The sequence below is a fragment of the Ascaphus truei genome, chromosome 7 (assembly GCF_040206685.1).
Source record: "Ascaphus truei isolate aAscTru1 chromosome 7, aAscTru1.hap1, whole genome shotgun sequence".
NCBI lineage: Eukaryota > Metazoa > Chordata > Amphibia > Anura > Ascaphidae > Ascaphus > Ascaphus truei.
The window spans coordinates 35,818,573-35,840,739 of NC_134489.1; the positions used below are offsets into that span (position 1 = coordinate 35,818,573).

The 22,167-nt window shown below is 42.6% G+C and overlaps 1 protein-coding gene across 2 annotated transcripts in view; it reads right to left on the reverse strand.

The window, feature by feature from the left end:
- Positions 1–2,741: 2,741 nt before the first annotated feature.
- Positions 2,742–22,167, reverse strand: part of INSRR (insulin receptor related receptor) — a 52,065-nt gene continuing 32,639 nt past the window's right edge. Inside the window, exons 9-22 of one of the 2 annotated variants that reach the window (XM_075607665.1) lie at positions 21,721–21,888; positions 19,324–19,516; positions 16,913–16,954; positions 14,547–14,866; positions 13,443–13,579; positions 13,172–13,340; positions 12,971–13,079; positions 11,378–11,448; positions 10,080–10,309; positions 9,268–9,378; positions 8,662–8,821; positions 7,927–8,056; positions 7,195–7,329; positions 2,743–5,469 (exon numbers count right to left, since the gene is read on the reverse strand). In XM_075607665.1, coding sequence (XP_075463780.1) covers positions 5,130–5,469; positions 7,195–7,329; positions 7,927–8,056; positions 8,662–8,821; positions 9,268–9,378; positions 10,080–10,309; positions 11,378–11,448; positions 12,971–13,079; positions 13,172–13,340; positions 13,443–13,579; positions 14,547–14,866; positions 16,913–16,954; positions 19,324–19,516; positions 21,721–21,888 — 2,315 coding nt within the window. In that variant the 3' untranslated portion in view covers positions 2,743–5,129. Of the gene's footprint in view, positions 5,470–7,194; positions 7,330–7,926; positions 8,057–8,661; positions 8,822–9,267; positions 9,379–10,079; positions 10,310–11,377; positions 11,449–12,970; positions 13,080–13,171; positions 13,341–13,442; positions 13,580–14,546; positions 14,867–16,912; positions 16,955–19,323; positions 19,517–21,720; positions 21,889–22,167 lie in introns of both variants that reach the window. The other variant, XM_075607666.1, reaches the window with a different exon arrangement.

The following is a 22,167-nucleotide window of genomic DNA, read 5'->3' on the forward strand; positions in this document are numbered from 1 at the left end:
TGTGGGATAGAGGGGTTTCCAGCCACGTGACCCCACTTAAGGAGCCACAGAAACGTACAGAATTAACTTCATGCAAAAATAATGTTAACAACAAAATGTGCATTTACGGATTCATTTGTATATACTAAATCAGCGCCGGCTGGGAATAATGCGCGGCCCGTGCACTGTGCGCGCGCGCATGGTGGTTTTATTACCCTCGGGAGCCGCACCTCCCCTCAAGTGATGTCACGTGAGGCGCCTGGGCCTCTTCCTGCCCTTGCGTCAAGTGATGACATCATGTGACACGTGGTACCTGGAGATGCCGGATCTTAGAGGCCCAGTGCTCTCCCCCGGCCCAACTGTTAATTTAAATGGTGATTACGGACGTTGGGCCTGGGAACAGCACAGGGTCTCCAGCGCCCCCATCAGGCTTGCCCTTAAAGTGGTGTTAAATCGCCCCCATAACTAGCTGATAAGTCATCAAGCTCCCAGCTGCTTTAATTAGCCGACGCTTCAGCCACGGGCAGAAACAGGCCGAATATGTACAACTGAATGTAATAGATACCGGACCAAAAAAACAGGCAAAGTACCTGCTAATTAGGTACATTTGGAGGGTATGTTGACGATGTGCATTGCATGTTAACGCTACATAAAAACAACAAAATAACATAAGAGAACCTAAACGCCACCCGGTCAATATAGGGAGTGACTATCTTACATGACCGTGTTATTCAATAACACCCCCAAAGTTCTTTACCTAATAACTACTAATATTTAATGGAGAACCTCTAGGCAATACCAGACTATTAGGTCTTCTGGGTGTCTTCAATCCTAACCACATGGCTTTCAGTGTAGGGAAGGATTCACACTGCAGCACAACTCAACAACAGGCAGACTAAAGTCAAGTTCAATTCAAAGGCGACTTGTTAAGGAGTTAGTTGAGGCCCCGAGGCATACATTAATAAGCATTTAATTACCTGTATCTCGTTTTTTTGTGTTTGTTTTTTATATATCCCTTATTGGACCAACATGAAAATTAAAAATAGATGATATTGAACAGGTGTATCAGGAAATCTATAATAATACACTGTGTTCTGTGCCCGTGAATCAGGGTTGTTGCTGGGGAAAGCGGAATCAGTATGATTTATTATTGCCTGGGACTAGAACAGTAGCCACAATCCCGGCTAATGACTTCTGAGCAAACATTGTTTTATCTTCGCCAAATCCTTTCTTTTCCTCTTCGGACACGCAAGATAAATGCCTCACACCGGTGTGATTCTAAAGGGTGACTACAGCTACGTCAGCGGAAAGAAAACAGGATCAGACACATTTGTAAAGGGAATATTAGGGCCTCCAGCACTTAAAGTGTAGTTAGGTCACACCAACAATGGGCTTGTCGCCTGCGTCATGTCATCTATTGGCAACTCTAAGGCTGCGGCCCCGCTGGCGCTGACCGCGCTCATGCTTGAGAGCGGTGACGTCACCAACTCTCTAAGCATGAGCGCCGGGGGTCCTGCCTATTTTGCAAGCGCGGATGGGTGGGGGCATTGAGGGCAAGTTGAGCGCGCTTCAAAGTCATATTTTTTTTGTCTGCTCGAATGCCAAGCTTGGGTGAGCATGCATGCGCGAGCGGGGACGTGACAATTTAAATTGCAGGAACTAAACTCGGCAAGCTCAGCACTAGCGTGGACGCAGCATACGAAACATGTAACAGAGATTGGACAACCAAGAATTGAATGGACTGCATCTATTCAGCCTGGAACTTACTGGGAATGAAAATATTACCGTCCCGAATCTCATACCGAGGAGGATCTAAGCACTGCATGGACTACTCCTCTGGCACCTGCTCTTCATACGTACTAGTTTCAGATTCTGCTACTTTCTGGATGTGTCCATGCACTCGTTTAACCCAGGCTGTGCTGAAACATCTGTGTAATACGGCAGACATAAGCTTATAGGATTCCATGTCACACTGGATAGGAAGCAAGAAGGTGACAATGTGAGTGGCCATTTGCATGTCATTACCCAGAATCCCTGGCTGCAGTTGAAGCACTGTATGCCAAGAGATAATGGGGAAAGGCAGGTTTGTGGACTTGTCTGAGACACGTGAATGTGCTCAAGTGGGGTTTTCATTTGCTGTACACTGGAGGATTGTTGTCACTTTTGTAATCACCATAACTTACTGTGTACCCCCCCATCACCCCTCAACCGCACACACATCGTCATTATTTTAAGCAAGTCAGGCTCGCCCGGCTTTCCTTCCCCTCTACCTCTTCTCTCCAGGCTTGCTCGCTCCACTTCACAACCAGGCCCCCAAATAACTGTAGGAAGCACGCGCAGTTAGAGAGGGAAGGGAGTGTTTTTCGTCGTATTTTCCCTGAGTCGGCAGAGGGAACAAGGTTTCATTTTATGCCGTCCACGGAAACAGGACTGAGCTGCAGTCTGGGGTAATCCAAAGTGCGGAATTCGCAGTTTACCCCCTGATCCCCATTTCAAGGCATGCTATGTGAACGCTTCAGTAATGTGGGCTGCAAAGCATCATTTCACATTACTCAAGTCTACATTATTTCTTCTTTTCTTTTTAACAGGAAAAAATTCTGACTAATTAGAGCCCAATAAAGCTGGTTACGAGATATCCAAACTTTTTCTGCAAATGTCACTTTTGACATCAGATTCACTTCATGTGTTAGTTTGATGGAAGAAAGAGCAAGAAAAAAGCAAGACAAAAACACATGCCCATCTAAAATCCAATTTTCTTAATTTTAATAAAACAAACATTTAAAATAAAAACAGCACTGGCTTTTTCAATGTTATCTTGGACGCAACCTTTCATTAGATTGCTATAGTTAAAAATGTGTTGTAAAACGCAGGTTGTTGGGCCATTGCAGGTGGTAAGGTAGAGCCGTCTGCCCCTCTCATATCACCATGCTCCTAAACATGAACGGAGATTCACATGCAAGACAAGGCATTTCTGCAAGACATCAGTCTAGTTCCCAGTGGAACCAAGTCCTACTGTTGATGGGAACAACAGAGTTGACCTGTGCACCAGTAGCATGGAGCACCTTATAACAATGGTCAGATTGAAGTCAGTAATGAGGCTTATGTCCATATGTTCCTTACAGTTGGTTAAACACATATGAAGGTAACAAAGAAGACAATGATTTTTTCTAAAATGAAATTAAAAAAAGGCGATTGATGGTGACCGGTATCCAGAAGTTCTTGCAAATCATCAACAATCCTATTTTCATTTATCTCTCTTGGTCACGGAGTATTTTGGTTGGTTAACTGGCCTATCATCTCATGTAACTTTCTGAAACCTTATTGAGCTAAAAGTGCACTATAAATACCCTGTAGCTTTTCCAGCGGAGGCGTTTTACACATCCTGATCAAGGTAATGGCGTGGCGAAGAAGATTGTTCAAACAATATATACAATAGGATACTGTATGTGATATAGGTTAATAATGCCTGCATGTCCATTAACAAAGCAATTATTCAAATAACGCACATTAAACATTTTTACCGACAGAGTCAATTGCAAAACATTAGCTTACTACTACATTCTCTACCAAGTACTTTGACTTTCTGTTAAAGTGCTAGGATAATGCTGTTAGCATGAACAACTTAAGTATTCTAGCCCATCTTTAAATTGTCGCTCTGCGAGATGACACAGGTACAACTCCGACGACACTGGCTTTCGTCGTCTTGGAAGATCACCAGGAAAGCTGAAGTGCCCTGCAGGTAAGGCAGCCCCATTAACTGAGCGTAGTCCCTTCACTCTTACAGCACATAATTGCTGAACAATATTGAATGTCTGTGCTAATATCCCCCAGTGTGCTTGTATTATTCTCATCAACCATGCTAAGAACACAGATAAAACGGGTACAGGAGCTTGGAATCCAGAGATTGCAGTGGAGCACAGCTGAAGAATGGGGCCAGCACCAGCAGTGAGGGGTTAAAAGCATAGATTTATTCGCCTGAAACGCGTCAGAGTGTGTTCTGTCTCCCCTCCCCCAATACCATGTACGAATAAATCTGCTTTTAACCCCTCACTGCTGGTGCTGGCCCCATTCTTCAGCTGTGCTCCGCTGCAATCTCTGGATTCCATGCTCTTGTTCACTCACTCTGCGTGATGCACGCACATATGGAGAAAAGACTTGGGAAGTGAGTATTGTTTCTCCCCATTATGGATCCAAGGGGAGTTGCTGACCGGTAACAGTGCTGCAGGTAAGAGTTTAAAGTCTTGTGAAGTGCCATCAAGGCTTTGGATATTTCTTCACCCAAGACATCATACCTTATGACATACTCCTGCTTTATAATGCACTGGGTCCAATACTCCACATAGTCGCATCATATTTCTCCGCATCTTGGTTATACACTTATACAATTATCTATGTACCTCACCTGCTGAAGTGCTGCTTCTGGGATTTTCTCCCACTCCTCCATTAAAACGGGTACAGTTCAAACATCTCACCAACTTAGAAATCATTTGAAACTGCTCTGACGTCAAGGGGATAAAAATGTAGGAAGTAAAACAATCTTAGCTAGGCACGAGTTGTTTATATTTGGTGTAGGACAGAGACGCCTTAAACCAGTCCAGTTCTATTTCACTAGCCCATGTCTGGTATGTTGTGAAATGATTTATGGTGCGGAATAAAAAACATAATAAAAGAGATGTTTGTGCTAGCAATCTTTAGATTTCCAGATGTAGTTGAAGTATTGCTCTATGTTGGTGGTGACAAAAATGGTCAACAACATTATTTCACACTTTCAGGGACCACACACATGCACAACACTGTGTCACTATGTAAATCTAGCAACCACAATGGTACATTTGACATTAACAAACCATGTAGAAAATGTGACTAAGCCTGTTATATCCTGGTCAACCAAATGAGTCCACAATCACTTTATCGCTTGATCTGCTGAAGAACATATCCTTGAAACCTCAGAAAATGTCTCCACCAAGCAATGGAAATCAAGAAGACTCCAGGACGATTCTGTGCATTTGACCTGACAATTATACTTCATTTCTAGTGCATGACATCAAAGACGTCTGTGACCATATGCCATTCCATGCTGCATTCTTCAGAGGTATCTTAAGAGTTCCTCATGAAATATGCATACAGGCAATAAAAACCAACAGGTATTCTTAGTGATTTGCCTTCCCATTCATGTGATAGCAGTTCTTGTTTTTACTAGGATCTCTTTGGGAGTTTGTTTCACTCAAGGAGCTGCCATTCTGCACTTTGGATAAGGGAGAAAGGTGGGTGAAAATAGGAGAGGGAGGCTGATCCAAAAGGGTCTTCTGGTGGTGATCTGCTTCTGTGTCAGATGTTTCAGAAGAACCCCTGCTCTTTTGGTCCTTCTTGTAGAAGAAGGACACTTGGTGGAAGCTTGGTTTCATCTCCTCTTTAATGCTCTCCAGGATCTGTATGAAGGTTGGACGCTGCTTGGGGTTCTTCTGCCAGCACCAGCGCATCAACTCGTGACTGGGGAGAAAGAGGCAACAGTGTTTGAGTATAAATGCCCAGTTATACTGAGGCATCATTTCCTCTCTAGAGATGGGCTTCTGCATCATGTAAAAAGACTGGTGCCTTACATATGCATCCCAGATTCCTTTGGGTTGCACAAAGCTATAGAAATTATATGGTATGCAGATGAGAAGATGATTAAGAGCTTTTGCCCATATTGGGCTGCTAGTATTAAGCAGAGGTGCAATTGTGCTCTCAAAAAGGTACAAGCAAATAGAATGCTTCAGTGTACTTCATAATAGTGGTAGTACAAACCCTACAGGGCGCAGACTCACAAACAATGACATGAATACAAGATAGGGGAAACAACTACTGCAGTCAAAACTGACATAAGGCATAAGTTCATCCCTTCGAGGTGAGGAAGGCTCAAGTATAACATGACCCCTTCAGACTTCCTAAGATCTCTACTGTATTAGCAATGGCAGTCCAACAGATACAATGCTACAGAGGAGTGTGTAACTCTGAATATTAAGGAGTATCACAGAGCTACGTAACAACTCTCCCTCTTTGAAACCCCACTGACGAACTCACACCACAGGAATGAAGAGGGTGAGCAAGGCAAGATCAGGAAGAAAGTAATGATGAAGAGGTGTGGGAAATGAGGGATGGGAGGTTGGGTGATTGAGACGAGCAGGCAAACAACATGTAGAAAAGGAAGAAACGAGTGGTAGAGGCAGGTAAGAAGTAAGAGAATAGGGAGAAGATAGGAGGGCGTGTGAGAGTTCAAGGGGAGGAAAAGACGAGAGGAATAGATGAAAATGAGATATATAGAGGGATGGATGGGGTGTTTCCTGGATGCTTGAAATACACCAGTCCCTCCCAGTACACGGAATGTAATCTCAGCCAGTGAGAAAAACCTAGACTCTCCATGCAGTAGTACTTCAGTATTAGGTGATACCTTTTTTTTTATATCTGGACTAACAATTACTATGATAAGACAAGAAAGCTCTCTCTCCCCCTCAGGTCAAGCAATACATGCAAAATAAGAATTCAAACGTAGGAATAATGTTATCTCCTCTATTCCAATCTGTTGCTGGACATTTTCAGAGTTTCAAAGACAAAGTCCTGTAGGCTTCCAGTTGCCAACAAGTCACGGATAAAGCTGCAGACATCATCCAACCTCCATTCCTGCTGTTAGTTTTGTCATTTTATTTGTAAACATAGAACCAGTACCTGCACATACAGTAGCTAATTAGGATGTGTACCCATGTTACTCCCCAAGACAGGGCTTGGTTAGAAGCCTTTATGCCAAGGCCACTCTACAGTGTGAACACAGTGTTCAATATGCTACAAATCGCATTATCCCAGAATATTTTATTTGTTCTCAATTTACACAGAACTCCCCCACTTATTTTGGACCTTTCACGGACGTGTGTAATGTGCATCAAAATGTAATCACGTGGGGAAAAAACAACAACAATTAGTCACATAACATCAGGATTCAAACAGCGGCTTAAAATATTTGATCATTTACTCCTGGGTAAAAAAGTATTTGGCAAAACAGCGGTAGAAACAACTGAGAAAAAAATAGATCAAAGACTTGCATGCGACCTTAGTAGATGATGCTCATGTGATATGAAAGTATCACCCCCCCCCCCCCCCCTTGTTATTTTACGGCACGGAAGAATGGACAAACGCGACGACCCACCCTTCTTTCCCTGTGATAGGGAAGAAATTACTTACAGTCTATCGGGGCAGTTTTCTGGCTTTTCCAAAATCCCATTGTCTATCACAAAGTGAAGGACCTGCTCATTAGCCAAGCCCTGGTACGGCTGCTCCGCCAAAGTAACAATTTCCCACAGCACAACTCCAAATGACCTGCAAAGACAAATGAGTATCGCGGGTTTTGATATCTATGGTGCAACCTATACTAGCTTGTTGGTGCTGGCTTCTTTAGGAACAGTAGATCATGACTGGAACATTAACCAAATGAGACATACTTGAAGCTTCACTCTACATGACGGTCAATGAGATATTTTACTGGAGGCATGTTCAAATAACGAGGTACTGTATCCACGTTCAGATTGGTGATCCATTGGATTTTACTATATTACAAATAATAATAATAAGTTTTGCTGTGTGGTGTGGACAGTGTAATCTGAAGATCACAAGTTGTTGGCATCGGTTCCCCCTCTGCTTATTTCCAAGTTCTGTGCCATTACAACTGGGCCACACAACAACTTCCATGCTGACATGTAACATACAAACATATGAAATAGAGTCTTTTTAAACCACATATACATTGTTGCCAAGATAAAGGCAATCAGAATGGTAAGGTGTGTAAATCATTTCAATATTTAATTTGCATCTCCAGGAGTGACTAATGGTCAGCTCATATAAACTTGTTTACAGTCATACTACTAAAGGCATCTCCCACCAACTCCACTAATTACCCCTAACATTGAAGGTCCATACCAGACATCTGAATGTGGAGTGAAGATTCCATCCTTCAGGGATTCAGGAGACATCCATCGCACTGGAAGCAGTGACTTGCCCCCTTTCCGGTAATAATCAGTTTCATAAATATCTCTGGTCATTCCAAAGTCTGGAGTGGAAATACAGGATCAGTTTGCTTAGCTCTTACAACTCCATTTTACATACACCTTAATGGAATAAAAGCTTAGGTAAAAATTGCACGAAACACAACATTAAAAGAAGGCTGGATTTAAACCTCATGTACCCATTCCCTATTTGTATATAGAGGCACACACCCCTATTCAGAAGGCCACCATTACAAATTGAGCTTTGGGACAATCCCCTTCCCCCAATAACACTGACTCCTGGATGATAAATACAGGCATAGGAAGGTGACTATATACGTATTTGTATGGGGAGAAAATCCACATACTGTACCAACCAAATATAGTCATGGGTAACTTGACTGTGGTTACAGCAGTGTAAATAATTTTAATTGGTAGGGGTCTTCCTTTCACCCAATCTGGAAACACTCATTTACTGGAGAAAAATCCCAAGTGTGAAAAAAATTCTGGAGAAGTCAAGGATTTCTCAAGCAAAGGATGAACCCATGTGGAATTGAAGAGCACATACAGTAGATTGTATTTTTTAGAGGAATTGAGCCAATTCCTGAACCCCAGACAACCCTTAATACTGTAGTACAATGAGAACCATTGTCTACAGACGACAGCCCACCTCCGATCTTCACCGTGAAGTCCTCAGACACCATGCAGTTACGAGCAGCCAAATCCCGATGCACAAATTTCTTCGCATTCAGATACGCCATCCCATCAGCTATCTCTCCAGCCATCTGTATCATATCCTTCAAGGTTGGCTGAGGCAAGTTTGATTTATTCTAGAATGAAGACGACAGAATGGTGCAAGAGACATTTTTGTATAGGCTGGACACATTGACCACTCCCAAAATGTAACAGCAAACCAGGGTGTTCAATAAATTACACATTGGATCTTTTAATTTTACCATGATAGATGCCTCAGAATACTGTATACATTTAATTTTCAAGGCTATCCTGGGATGTGTATGATACCTTTGAATAGGTTCATGCATGAAATGTTCATTCACTAACCTCAGGAATTTAACACACAAAAAACCATTGTCTCAATAATGGAGGTCATTGTATCTTTAAAAACAAAAACAATTTTTTTTTATATATACAAATATCCCCCCTATTTACAACCCATTGGATAGAACGAAAGGGACTATAATAGGCAACAATGTGCAGATAAGGAGTCCCCTCCTGAAGACTGGTGTCAACATCCCCCTAATGTTCTCAGCAGTACCTCTTCCCCTGGTCTTAGCGAACGCAGGTAGCTCTTCAGGTCACCTCTGGTCATCAGCTCCATGATGACTAAAGCCGGCTGTCCTTGTGACACCACTCCCAGCAGACGAACCTGCCAAAGGCCAACATATTGAGACTAGAAAGCTGTACATTTAAGTGGAACATGTGGCGTCAATATTTCCAAGTACAGTATAGCAAAATAATAGCAGAACTAGCAGGTACCGCATGTATGTATGTATGGGTTTTTTTAAGCCTTGGCTTTCCATGCCTGTACATTACCATTGATAGAACTAATGAATCATCCCTGTCTCACAATCTAATTGTATGGCTTAGGGCTGGAATGGAATAATGCATCAATGAGACTTGAAAGATATACAATTTACGGTTTGTATTTATTGGAGAGACATGTTTATTATCACTGATCCATAAAAATGAGGCATAGACAGTTTATGAAACGGATAATGGATTTCTAATCATCAAGATGAATAAAAGGGAAAAAAAGCTCAAATGAAAGAGCAGCATCTTGGGTTTTACATATCGTGGTTATATAAATATCAAAATAGCTCATTACTAGATGCCTCCACTGTATTATTTTACAGGAATTCATATTTTACAAGACCAACATAGTCTATTCGGTCCTGAAGAAGAGACTTGTGAGTTCTTAAAGTCCAATGTATCAAGAACTGTACAGTATACACATCAAGAAGGGTCGTGTTGGTGCATTAAAACCTGCAGTCATTTTCCCAGGGTCAATGTGGTTACTGCAACATTACACTACACAAGTTGGATGGGCAAAATGCCCACAGTACCTACCACATGGTGACACTGAAAAGCTTTCATCACTGATGCTTCGTTCAGGAACTCAATACGTTCTCTCATGCTGGCCAGCTCATTCACAGTCTTCAAAGCCACCTTGGTAACAGGCTCGTCCTTCACAATGTCCATGGCAACACCTTCGTACACCATGCCAAAGGACCCCTGGCCAAGCTCTTTCATGACCGTGATTTTCTCTCTCGGGACCTCCCACTCATCCAGGGTATACACTATTATACACAAAACAACACACAAGTTTTGCCATAACTTCACAACTATGATCCAAAAATAAGTTGATATAAAACTATTAGGTCATTTTCAAAAGAAATTTTGAAGAGTGAAGAAGCTTTCAGATAAAGCTTGCTATTTTTTCAGGGGCTAGTAGAATGTGGTGCCAGCAATGAATGAAAAATAGACCCACCAAGGACGACTAGACCCACCAAGGATGACTAGACCCACCAAGGACGACTAGACCCACCAAGGACGACTAGACCCACCACGGACGACTAGACCCACCAAGGACGACAGGACCCACCGAGGACGACTGGACCCACCAATGAGGACTGGACCCACCAAGGACGACTAGACCCACCAAGGACGACTAGACCCACCAAGGACGACTAGACCCACCAAGGACGACTAGACCCACCGAGGACGACAGGACCCACCGAGGACGACTGGACCCACCAATGAGGACTGGACCCACCAAGGACGACTAGACCCACCAAGGACGACTAGACCCACCAAGGACGACTAGACCCACCAAGGATGACTAGACCCACCAATGAGGACTGGACCCACCATTCCAGTTTCCATTTACTGTGTTGCTAAGCATCAAATTGAATGAATGTAGCATCAGTATAACTTAGTGCCATTTCAGCAATTCTCTTCAATGAAAACTAAAGATAATGTAGTTATTTAATAAGGATAGGCAGATTAAAAATATATAAAGTTTGTTCCGAAATGTTTTGAATCTTAGCAAAATGCTTCTGATTTTGTTTAATGAATTTATTATTTGTCATTTGTATTACATGAGGTAAAGCCAGCAAGGTGGTTTTGGATTAAAAAGTGGAAAACGCTAATGACGAGTACTTGTATAATCTGAAATACAAAATACAGTAGCAAATACTGCAGGATTAAGGTCCAACAAAAAAGTATTGTACAGCAATCCCCAACTGAACTGCATAATGTTTAAGAATAAAACTGTAATGCTAGAATTTACTGATCAAGATGAGCAGTAAAATAGATACATTCTTCAGTGGGAAATCTATGACAAAGAGGCATTATTTTATACTCACTGTCTGAAGCACTGAAGTATTCTGGATTAACAGAGGCATATAAAGTCCCATTGGGGTATCCGTCATTGTTTCTATGGATTAAAATAAAATGCTACATAGTTAAATAGGAATCATAGTTAATTGAACCTTCCCATATTAAACAGTCAACATGCAACAATGTATATCCATCCCATAGAAATATTTCTCGAAGTTTAATTAGATTAGAATATACAGACCCTTTCCTATTAGAATGGGTACAGGGCAATAATACCGTTGACAGGTGTAACACGATGTGTATTTATGTTCTAGTTAGAAGTTTTATGGAAACAGACCAGCTGGCAATTAAACGTGAACCAATAAACACTTTTCCATCCAACTTAAAATGTGTAATTAAAACAAGAAAACTTCTATATAAAACAATATATTTAAGAAAATATTTATTCACCAACTGGTGTTTAAATACGAATGTTGTTAGGACCACACCAATCTCATTTTAGTCACCAATAGAGTTTTGACTTCTACCCAAGCTCATAACACCACACTAGCTCTTGCACAGACATTAAGCTCCTTGAGGTGACCAGGGTTACTGAATGCATGGTTTTCATTGGCTTTCGGACACTGGGCAAAATTTACTAAGCAGTCTTTTGACGTATACCCCAACCGGCGCTGGAAGACAATTGGCTGGAAGGTGCCTTCCAGCTCCGGACAGTGTTTCATGGCAGACGACTGCTTAGTAAATATGGCCCTAAATGTTGATTTGCTGACTAACCTGCCAAGCACCTCTGAGTCTAGAGTACAAAACAAAAAGTTCTACACTTCGCAGGACCAAAACTGAAATATATTTAAAAAATAGGATTCGGGTCTACAGAAAGGCAAAATGCCACATCCGCCCTCATCACCTTAAGCAGACCACATTACGCATTTAATTTTGTGCCGGGTAGTACATTTGCTCTTGCTACTGTGTTTGACTAACCAGTTGGAAGACAATTTCATGCTCAATATTAGCGAAGGCTTTGAACAAACTGAAACACAGTGACCAGCTATGGCAAGGCCGGGCCGGTTTGGTCTAGAGAAATCACATTTCTTGTCCTTTGCTCTCCGTCTGGCAACCTGGTCACTGGTATTTGCAGAAAACTAATGTGATCTAAGAATAAACAGCGCTTGTTTATTTATTAATTTTCTAAATAGGGATAGGAAGTGGGTTAAGGGACACAAAGGCGAATATAGACACACTTTTCACACTGTCACGCACTCGCTTTGCCACATACTTGAAAAGAGGTAAATCACAAAGTCATAGAATGCAAAAATATGTTGGCCCAAATGTGGGTGTCAAACTTCGCTGAAATGCAAAAAGATATAGCAATTTAGAAGGACCAGGAAGCACCACGTTCCTATAGGATAGGGCATTAGTTACCCAAGCCAAAGTTTCCAATCCCACTTGACATGGAAATGTCTTGCATAGGACCATCTTCCTCTCTCCACATCTTTTGGAAGTCGACCCCTTGGAAGAACATGTCCACAGGCCACACAGGCCAATATCTTTCTAAGAATCTGATATTCTGAGTTATATTTCATCTGTCCTCTAGCTTTTGAAGCAGGGTGGCGCAATCTTACCCTTTCCTTTTGTAGAAGAAGACAGACGCAGCCAGGAATGCGATGATCACCAGCAGAATGATTGGCATCACTTTGAGGGGGAGGTACGCATTGTCAGACTGCTCCTCCTCTGTGGAAATCAATCGGCTGGTTATACACAAAGAACATTAAAGCTCATTTACTCCACTAAGTATGAACCAATGGAAAAATATTACTACTGACCAGGGCCATATATGAAAAATACAGTTGGATCCGTCCATGATCCATTACCAGCTAAGGAGGTGGCTCTGATCCGAGCCGAATAATTCCCGGGTTGTAGTAGAGTAAGATGGACCCCTCTGTATTTTTGGAATCGTTGGCGGGAGACGCACACAACTGTTGAAGGTCCCTCCTAGATAAGACAGCTGGTTAGAGATTTTCCCAGACAGGAGAATACAAATTGTCAGGAGTTACAGAGTAGACACCGAGCTGAAGTTCAATACATTTTCCATACCTCGTTCTCGCGCTTGTATTTGATCTCATACTTAAGGATGAGCCCGTTTGGATTCGGAGGTTCTTCCCACACCAAAAGGATGGTGTTTTTCCCCAGGGGAGCCCAGGTGATGTTGCCAGGAATGTTATCTGCATTCGCTATTTAAAATCAGAAAGAGGAGACGCATTGTAAGGATTGGGCACAGTTGTGTCCTGCATGATGTTCAGTCATTAATCACATCTAATACAGTCCAGGAATTCTAAAGTGCTTTACATAAGCATATCCTAAACATACAATATGGAGCAAGGGAGGCAAGGAGGTCAAAGGCTTTAGAGCAGGGGTGGCCAAATCCAGTCCTCAAGGGCCACCAACAAGCCAGGTATTAGGGATTAGGGATTCAGCATAAGTGGCTCAATCAGTGTCAAAGTCATAATAACCAAGCCACCTGTGCTGAAGCAGGGATATCCGTAATATCTGGCCTGCTGGTGGCCTTTGAGGACTGAAGTTTTCCACCCCTGCTTTAGAGCAAGGCAGGTAAATGGATAAACAAGAGAAGTCAAGTGGTCCTCATATGCCTTTAATTTCTATGTATCTCTTCTAACAAGGGCTTCAGTACAGTGTAAAGCAGAGTACATGGGGAAAAAAATGTATGTGGTTTAAAGCCTCATACTTCTTGCTGGTTTGGTCCAGTGGTCTGATTCAGGTGAGCAATTCACCCTTAGATTAAACCCAATTAAAATGGCAGGAGGATTGACGGATAACGATCACAGAACCACAAACTAACAATGTACGTACAAATATCTAAATCTTTATTTCAAGACAAAAAAAAAAAAAAAGATTGTTGTAAAAACAACACATCACCTTTGGAACAAGTGCCTCATTTTAATCTGCATGATGTGACAATTATCTATATGCTCCTGAAAGTGGTGGACATAATTGACATGTGGGTTCCTGTTACAATTGTTGGGAGATAATACATTGCTGTTATTTTCCCCTGATTTTTACATCCTAGTCAACAGAAGAGGTGCAGATTTCAGTCCTTTTTCTACCAAGCTAGAATCTTTCACATCAGCCAATATGTTTTATAGTAGTAAACTGTGTAGTGCTTGGGACTAGAATACGTACGGTTTGGCATCGTCCTGGCAAACACAAAGGTGGCTGCACTGCACCCCACAGTTTCCGCCGCGTGGTTGCAGGCATGGATGTCAATCCGATACTCTGTGAAGTGTCTCAGGTTGGAAATGACCATCCGGTCCCTGAAGATTTTATCCTTGGAGGTGTAAGGCTTAAAGTAGCCACCAGTGTTATTGATGATGTGGCTGACGGTACCCTCTGGCAAAGACATGTTGTTGATAGTGTGGCTGAAAGTACCCTCTGGTAAAGAAGAAGAGTTGGCATGGACCTCGGCATTCGTCCCTGATGCATCTCTCCTCTTCCTTGGAGACCTTAGAAGGTGGGAGAGAGAGCAAGGTTACAGGGTGAGGTTTCACTGTTGGTTAAGATTGTGTCTCAAATTTAGGATTAAATGGAAGGAGGATTACATCAAAGCGAGCCCTTCTGACGTCCTATAATTCCCAGTCGATCTATTATCTCATCAGATGTAGGTTCCAGCATCCCCATAATATAAATATAGGTTACGTAAAAATGGGATGTTTGGCAGTAAAATGTAAGCCTGACTTCCGCCTGAACTGTGGATGAATAGAGTATTTTAACAGCTCTATTGACATAACTGGAGAAAACTGATCTAGGATTCAGAGGACCCGAGTGTTCCTCAAATTCTGTTCATGAACCACCTTCACTGGTAAGACAGCAGGTCTGTGAGCTTCACTCAATTAACCATTCTGACTGGTTCATAATCCGGTGCGGATTTAGAAGGATGCATATAATTTCGGAGTCTGGGAGTTGATGCCCCGCAAGATAAAGCTGGACTGTGTACACTAACTAACCCATGATACAAACCACTCTCATGAAGAGGGAAAGAACAAAGAAATGCAGGAGATGTAGAAGGGAAGCATCTTTACATAGGATGTGCATAGCCAAAATAATAGATTTATGAAATGATACTCAAGTCAATTCTTCTTTTGGATTTAGAAGACCCCCACATAAAACAACTGAACAATCTATTAATCAATGCACCTTACATTGTCACTTTAATAATGGTTTGGCCTCTCAATTAGAAGACTCCTCTAATCTGGGTAGGTAATGTGCTAGGAAGGAACACCCCTTATTGGATTCTAAGAAGTCAGAATAGCTCAGCTTGGATGTGTTTCTAAAATCAACGGTTCACTTATCATAGAAGAAGATTAGCAGATATTCAGCAGAATTCAAATGCGAAGACTGGAACGCAATACAAAGCTGTGCGGAAATGTGGCAGATGAAGATATCAACACTGCTATTAACTTGATCAAAATGAAGCTCTAAGAGATGCGACATGGAAGACTCAGTGCTCTTGGTGGTTTGAAATGGACAGTGTGTAATCTTGTTCCTACAATGACCTTTGTATCCGGAGTAAGATAAGCCGGGTACATTACAGAAAAGAGGACTCTGGTGCTTCAAGTATAACTTTTTATTTTTTTTATTTTGACAAAGGACAAATCCAAGGTGTTAAGAGAATATTTCTGGGTACATTACATGGGATTTCTGAGACTGCTAATAAAGTGACCTTCAAATGATGCAGAAAATTCGTGTCAACCCTCACCAGTTTCAAAAGGGTCATTCATGATACCTATTTATGTCAGTAACTGCCACTGTTGGCCTATTGTATCTTCAGTGAAATTAAAACTAAAATCCCGTTGGAGCGAAGTAGATGGGGGTCTTGTGTTTTTCGTCTTCCGAACACAAAAGGCATCAGACTTAAAAGGTATATAAATAGCTGGGCTGTTACCCTCGTTATAGATCTCTTCCTGATGTTCATTACTGGAGTGTTTAGCTTAACATATTTCACCGGGAAAGTTAGTTACTTGGAGATCTGCATCTGGTCGGCAGGTTCTTCCTGGGAAGCCAAGCGTGATTCTCCCAAGATCACAGGCAGTGTAACTGCTCAAGGCAGGAATCGAACCCCCAACCATAAACTTGAGCTTTAGACACCAACACCGTACCCCGCTATCTTAGTCTACCCCAGTGGGCTTTTATGACATGATCAAATGATTGTGGGCGGACAGAACACGCCCGATTTCTCTTTAGAAGATGTATAGTTTCAGGGTTACAGAGGGAGTCTCACAGGCTTAATTCTATGAAGTGAGGTTCCCTCTTCTCACCTAAATACCACACGCAGAGTCACTGGGGCCAGCAGACTAACAATGCAATGAATAGAAATATACATCCAAGTCAACGGTCAGCGGGTTCAGCCCCATAAGTGGTAGCAGGGGTTGCAGAGCATTGCAGGACCCTTCACAACTGAATGGGTTAACCCTTTCAGTGCCAGAGAGGTCCGACCGTGTGCCCTCTGGCACTAAAGGGGTTACTATTACTTTATCAGCACACTATCTCACCTCTGATAGGTCTTGTTGATTAATGTCACTTTCCAAGGAGGCCTATAAATAAATAAATACACACATTACAAGAAGGTAAATAAGCCATAACAAAATCTCGGAGGGGTCGGGCACCTCCCACAGCCTTCTAGGAGACACCTAAAGCTGCAGTGCCACTAAGTCACCCACATCAGCTCTCCCTTGTTCTTGCAAAGTACACACTTCATGGTGAGATTTTGCAGCAGTTCTCTTTGGAGAGGAATTGATGTAGAAACCACTTCTCTCATTTCTTTTGTTTGCTAGAGCAGAGCGTTTAGAGCTTACAGCACCTCTTCTGTATGCTGGTATTACGATTTCACAAGACCCACTCGTTTTGACATCTTGATGCCTAGAGCTCTGTCTGCCATGATCTCAGTGTTGTCTACTCAGTCTCTGTGCCCAAGCGTTGTCGTCATCCTAATCCAACAGTAACCAGGTTCAGATACATAGACCGAAGAAAAAGAGTGTATGGTGCACAGCCAAAAAGAGTTGGTCCCATTTCACTTTGTCTCTTTGGCTGTGCATCATACCCTCTTGTTCACTTACCTTACCATTTTTGCAGCACGCCTACCAAGGAGACGCAGGATAGAGACATACAAGTGTGAGTATACATGCATGTAGTATGTTCTCTCATTATTATTACTATGTTCCAGGGGCTATCCCAATGAGGTTTGAGGGGTGGGCTTATGCCCACTAGTTCATGCCTTCAGGGTAAATCTGCTCCTTAAGGTCTTTATTCCTGAGACTCTTACTCATTTACTTTAATCACTTGCTGTATTATTATCTCCATTCCTGTGTCTCCATTAATGCGCGATTCAATGATTTAACTGCCTCAGCGCCTATACCATCTCAAATGTTTTTCCGATACATAGAGGATCATTCATTAAACTGCAATAGTGCCAATTGGGGTATGACCATACAGAAACGCGCACTTAAGCCAATAAGAGAGTTTCCATGCAATTGTGCCCTAATTGTCACTATCTCACTTAAATGTATAACCCCCATAGAGACAGGATTCGAAGGGGCATGTTGACTAGGTTTCCCCACTACCGACTGGTCCACATATCCGTAGGGGGTTTATGGAAAGCCTCCTATTAATAGAGGCGGAGCAGGGAAGGGAGCATTGGCAGCCTGAAGTTATTTGCCAAGCACAGCTTAGTAAAAATGGCCCATTCAAATAAACGTGCTGTACGGTATATTGCAATGAACAGTGATATGCTGCACACCATTAATCAATCACTTGAAAAAGACCTACTAAGGTCGAAACGGTCGTTGTGTATCGCGCAATAAATGTGATACTTTTGCAAATCCGTGGAGCGTTGGATCTTTCCTTTTTCACAGTACGGTATATTCCGGCATTGATGTCTTATGGCATAGCACTGCTCAGCAAACATGGCCCTATTCTGGTTCCTTCCTTCTCATGCAATGTAATGTGAACTTGTTCTCACTCGCCCCACTGGATAAAAATCCTTCAAATACATTTCCAAGTAGGTGATACAGGCTAAATTAAACCTATACTGAGGTTGATGTGTATTTCAGGTTACGGTGTCTGGATCCCATGTCCATCACTGGCATCTTACCACTTGGCTCCAGATTAAACGCGTACAACACGTCTGGTTTTAAAATAAGGTTGGCAATCGAGAACCCCCAACCTCGTCCTCTGAAGTTTTTTTTTTACATTTATTTTTATTTCCTGTCTCAATGTGAATGAAACCTGCGTTGGATAAAGCTGTGCTAATCTGGGCGTCAACCTCAACCCTCAACTGTAGCATGTCCACCTGTGGACAACACGGAGCTACACCGACATTTCATTCCAAGCGATGCAACCCGGACAGCGTTAGAAGCAAAATCTCACCCCTCAATCATCACTAGCAAGAACAGCAGCAGAAATCAGCAGCATTCCGTAAAACATGATGCTACAAGGGAGTACAATACTATCATTGTGTAAAAACCTACCCAGCTTTGGAAATGGATTTCCTTTTTATTCTTCGGCTTAAACGTAATGGAAATAATGGGGTGTAGAGAGATGGGCCTCCTCTAAGGAAATTAGGCAGAGTACCATTACTTTTGAACACAGCATTGATACCTATGGATTCTGGCATGCACCAGGGAACAGTCACTCTGTGGATCAGCATCAGTAAGTTTTAAACACTGCCGCCATGCATGAGGGATTAATGAGAATTTGCTTTTCTTGCCATGCTGGTCTCCATTATTCAGACGGAAGCCTTGGAGGTTCTCCGTGTTTTATCACGTCATAGTCTGACCTTGCAATCAGCAACATAATGCAAGAGATCATTTGGATAGAGACGTTCGAAGCAATGGAGGAACCTGGGAGTACTTAAGGTAATGGGTATAGTGAGCAGGTAGGTAGGACAGGATGGAAATCCACTTACTTTGGGATGAAGATCGTATTCCGCAGGAAGTTCTCAAACTTCTTCTGGAACGAGCCCTCGTCCAGCTCCGGGAGCTGCCCTTCGTTCTTCTGACACGGGCAGCACTTGTCCTCGGTTTCGTGGTTGGCATCTTGGCTGCCGCCATCTTCATTATCAAACCTGGTATCGGCACTGCTGGTAGGCAGCTTCAGGCCTGCGGGAAAGTGACGCAAGGCTATGACCCACGATGCATCTTGGAACAACGTCTTGGATTCCAGTAACCCAGGGGTTCTCAACACCAGTCCTCAACATCCCCCAAACAACAGGTTCTTCGACTGAGCCCCCGTGCTGAAACAGGGGTATCCTGAAAACCCGACCTGTTGGGGGGTGGGGGGGGTTTCTTGAGGACTGGAGTTGAGAACCCCTGCAGTAACCTGTAGGCAGGTCAGTCATTGGAAGTTTCATAGAATATTATGCACCGTATAATGACACACAGTCCATAATAGTAGATACTGTATTGTGAAAGCACGTGAGCTTTCAAGACCTTCAGGAAGAGAATTACTAAACAGTGCTAATCAGGAACCGTACGGCCAGTTCAAGCAAACGGGACATCCGGCGCCTCCAGACTTAGTTCATTTATAGAAATATATTTATTCCCCATGTGTCAAATCTGATGCAGACACTTGAAAAAGAGACTTGTGAGCAGGAGTTAAAGTGTGATGATGGTGCTAGCTGGTCCCACGTACCACTACTTATATTTTTTCAATAAGAATTTTTTTATTTTTTTTTCATCGATTTTCTTTACAAGGATTTCTTCCTATTTTTGGTTTTTGAGGAGGATAAATTGTGTGGAAACCGTCAAAACCCAAGTTATTATTTTTTTATACTCCAATTACTACCAGACTGACCTGTTATTGATTAACAACGGGCGAGGGAGGCATGAATGTTGCATTTAGTTATGTATTGCTTTTAGATACCAAAACCTCACATTTCCTTGTTAATCACGTTAGTAAGCAACAAATCATAAATCAAAACCGCTTGCAGAATTTCTTCCCGTGTTTGTTTTCAGTACGGCTGCGACTGCTATTTTGAAAATAAACAGGATTTTCCATCTCAGAAAGGATGTTGAGCTGCTCTTCTAGTTCGCTTGGGGCTGAATTGAAATGCTTTGTACAGAATCTGTACTTCTTGGAAATCCATGAACAAGCTGAAACAGAACACCCTCCCATGCATTAAGTCAGGGGTTCTCGACTCCTCCCAACAGGTCAGGGTTCCAGGATATCCCTGCTTCAGTAGCGGTGGCTCAGTCAAGATTGAGATAGTCAAAGACTGAGCCACCGGTGCTGAAGCAGGGATATCCTGGAAACCTGACCTGTTGAGGGTAGGGTTGCCAGGTGGCTTCTCCAAAATACTAGACACAATCGTGAAAGTTGCGACGTGCTACACACACACACACCTCTCCATGCTGTTTCCTCCCCTCCTTGGCCCAACCCCCCAGCTCCTGACACCACCTCCTGATTGGCTGCTGCTGGGTAATTCAGCCAATCAGGATGGAGGAAGCTGCCCAGCCCCCTAACAGCAGCCCTGCTCTCTCCCTGCTGGAAGAAATTCCGCGGCCCCCCAAGCCGATCAGGTCACTATGTCCAGAGACTAAAACCGGTATACACATACATTCATACATACGTCCATTACCACCTCATTTTTTACTGGACAGTGTCCAAATACAGGACAGTCCGGTTCAATATTGGACACCTGGCAACCCTAGTTGGGAGGGGGGGGGGGTCTTTAGGACTGGAATTCAGATACTCTGTGATAAGTCTTTGGCTGAGCATCGAAAATTATAAAATCAGCACTCTCCAAGAGAAATGTGAGATTGTATTTAACCCTGGTGTTCCCAGATTGATTTGAGCAAAAATCCGACAAATGGCTTATCTTCAGATTTTGTTTTTAATAAAAACTTGGTGAACTTTGCAATTTGCAAAAGGAAACAAAAACCGCTAACTTTTCCGAAAAAGTTTCCACGTTTGAAAATGTTCACAAAGATGTAAAAGATTACGCCGCGTATTTTTTTTACATTTTTGTCATTTAATAAAAATCCCAAACTAAAAATCGCTGTTCAGCAACACCAAAGCAATTAAAAACCAACGCAGCAGTGAATATGTCCAACCTTAATATTATACCCTTTCCAGATATGCCCTAAACCCATTGCATGTATATTCCATATTAATTGTTATTTTCAAAAAACAGTGCCAAATTCAATTAGTACAGCCTTTAACTCTTTCAGCACTAAAGGTGTTAAATGGCTGAGGTCTTTCAGTTTATTGCAACCCCAATTAGGTTGTTTGGTGCTTTGGAAGCAGAACCCCATTATGTCACAATGCATTGCCGGCCCCACAACCCGCCCTGCACTTGGCTGACCTTTGGTACAGTAATCATTGACGTACAGCTCTGAGTCTTCCGCCATCTGTTGCCACAACACCAAGTAATAGGTGATATTCCCGTTCCGTTGGGTTGGCGGTTTCCAGCGCAGAATGAAATGCGAGGAGGAGTTTGACATGATGATGACGTCCTGAGGGACAGTAGGAGCTGTAGCAACGACAGGTGCGAGTGGGAAGGATTTCTTGTCAAAGAACAAAAGTGGTCACCTTAGAAAACTGGAGTCCCCCAATTATCACAGCTGCTGACACTCAATACTGGCCTGCCGCTGTCTTTCCTCATGTATAGGTTACAAAGGTTAGCGATACCTACAGCCAAATGCCCAAACCTACTTTTATACTCCACCAATGGAGGAGTAATCCCATGCAAGTGCACATACAGTACCACCTATATAAATGGGACTTTAATAGTGATATATTTTTCTTGTGT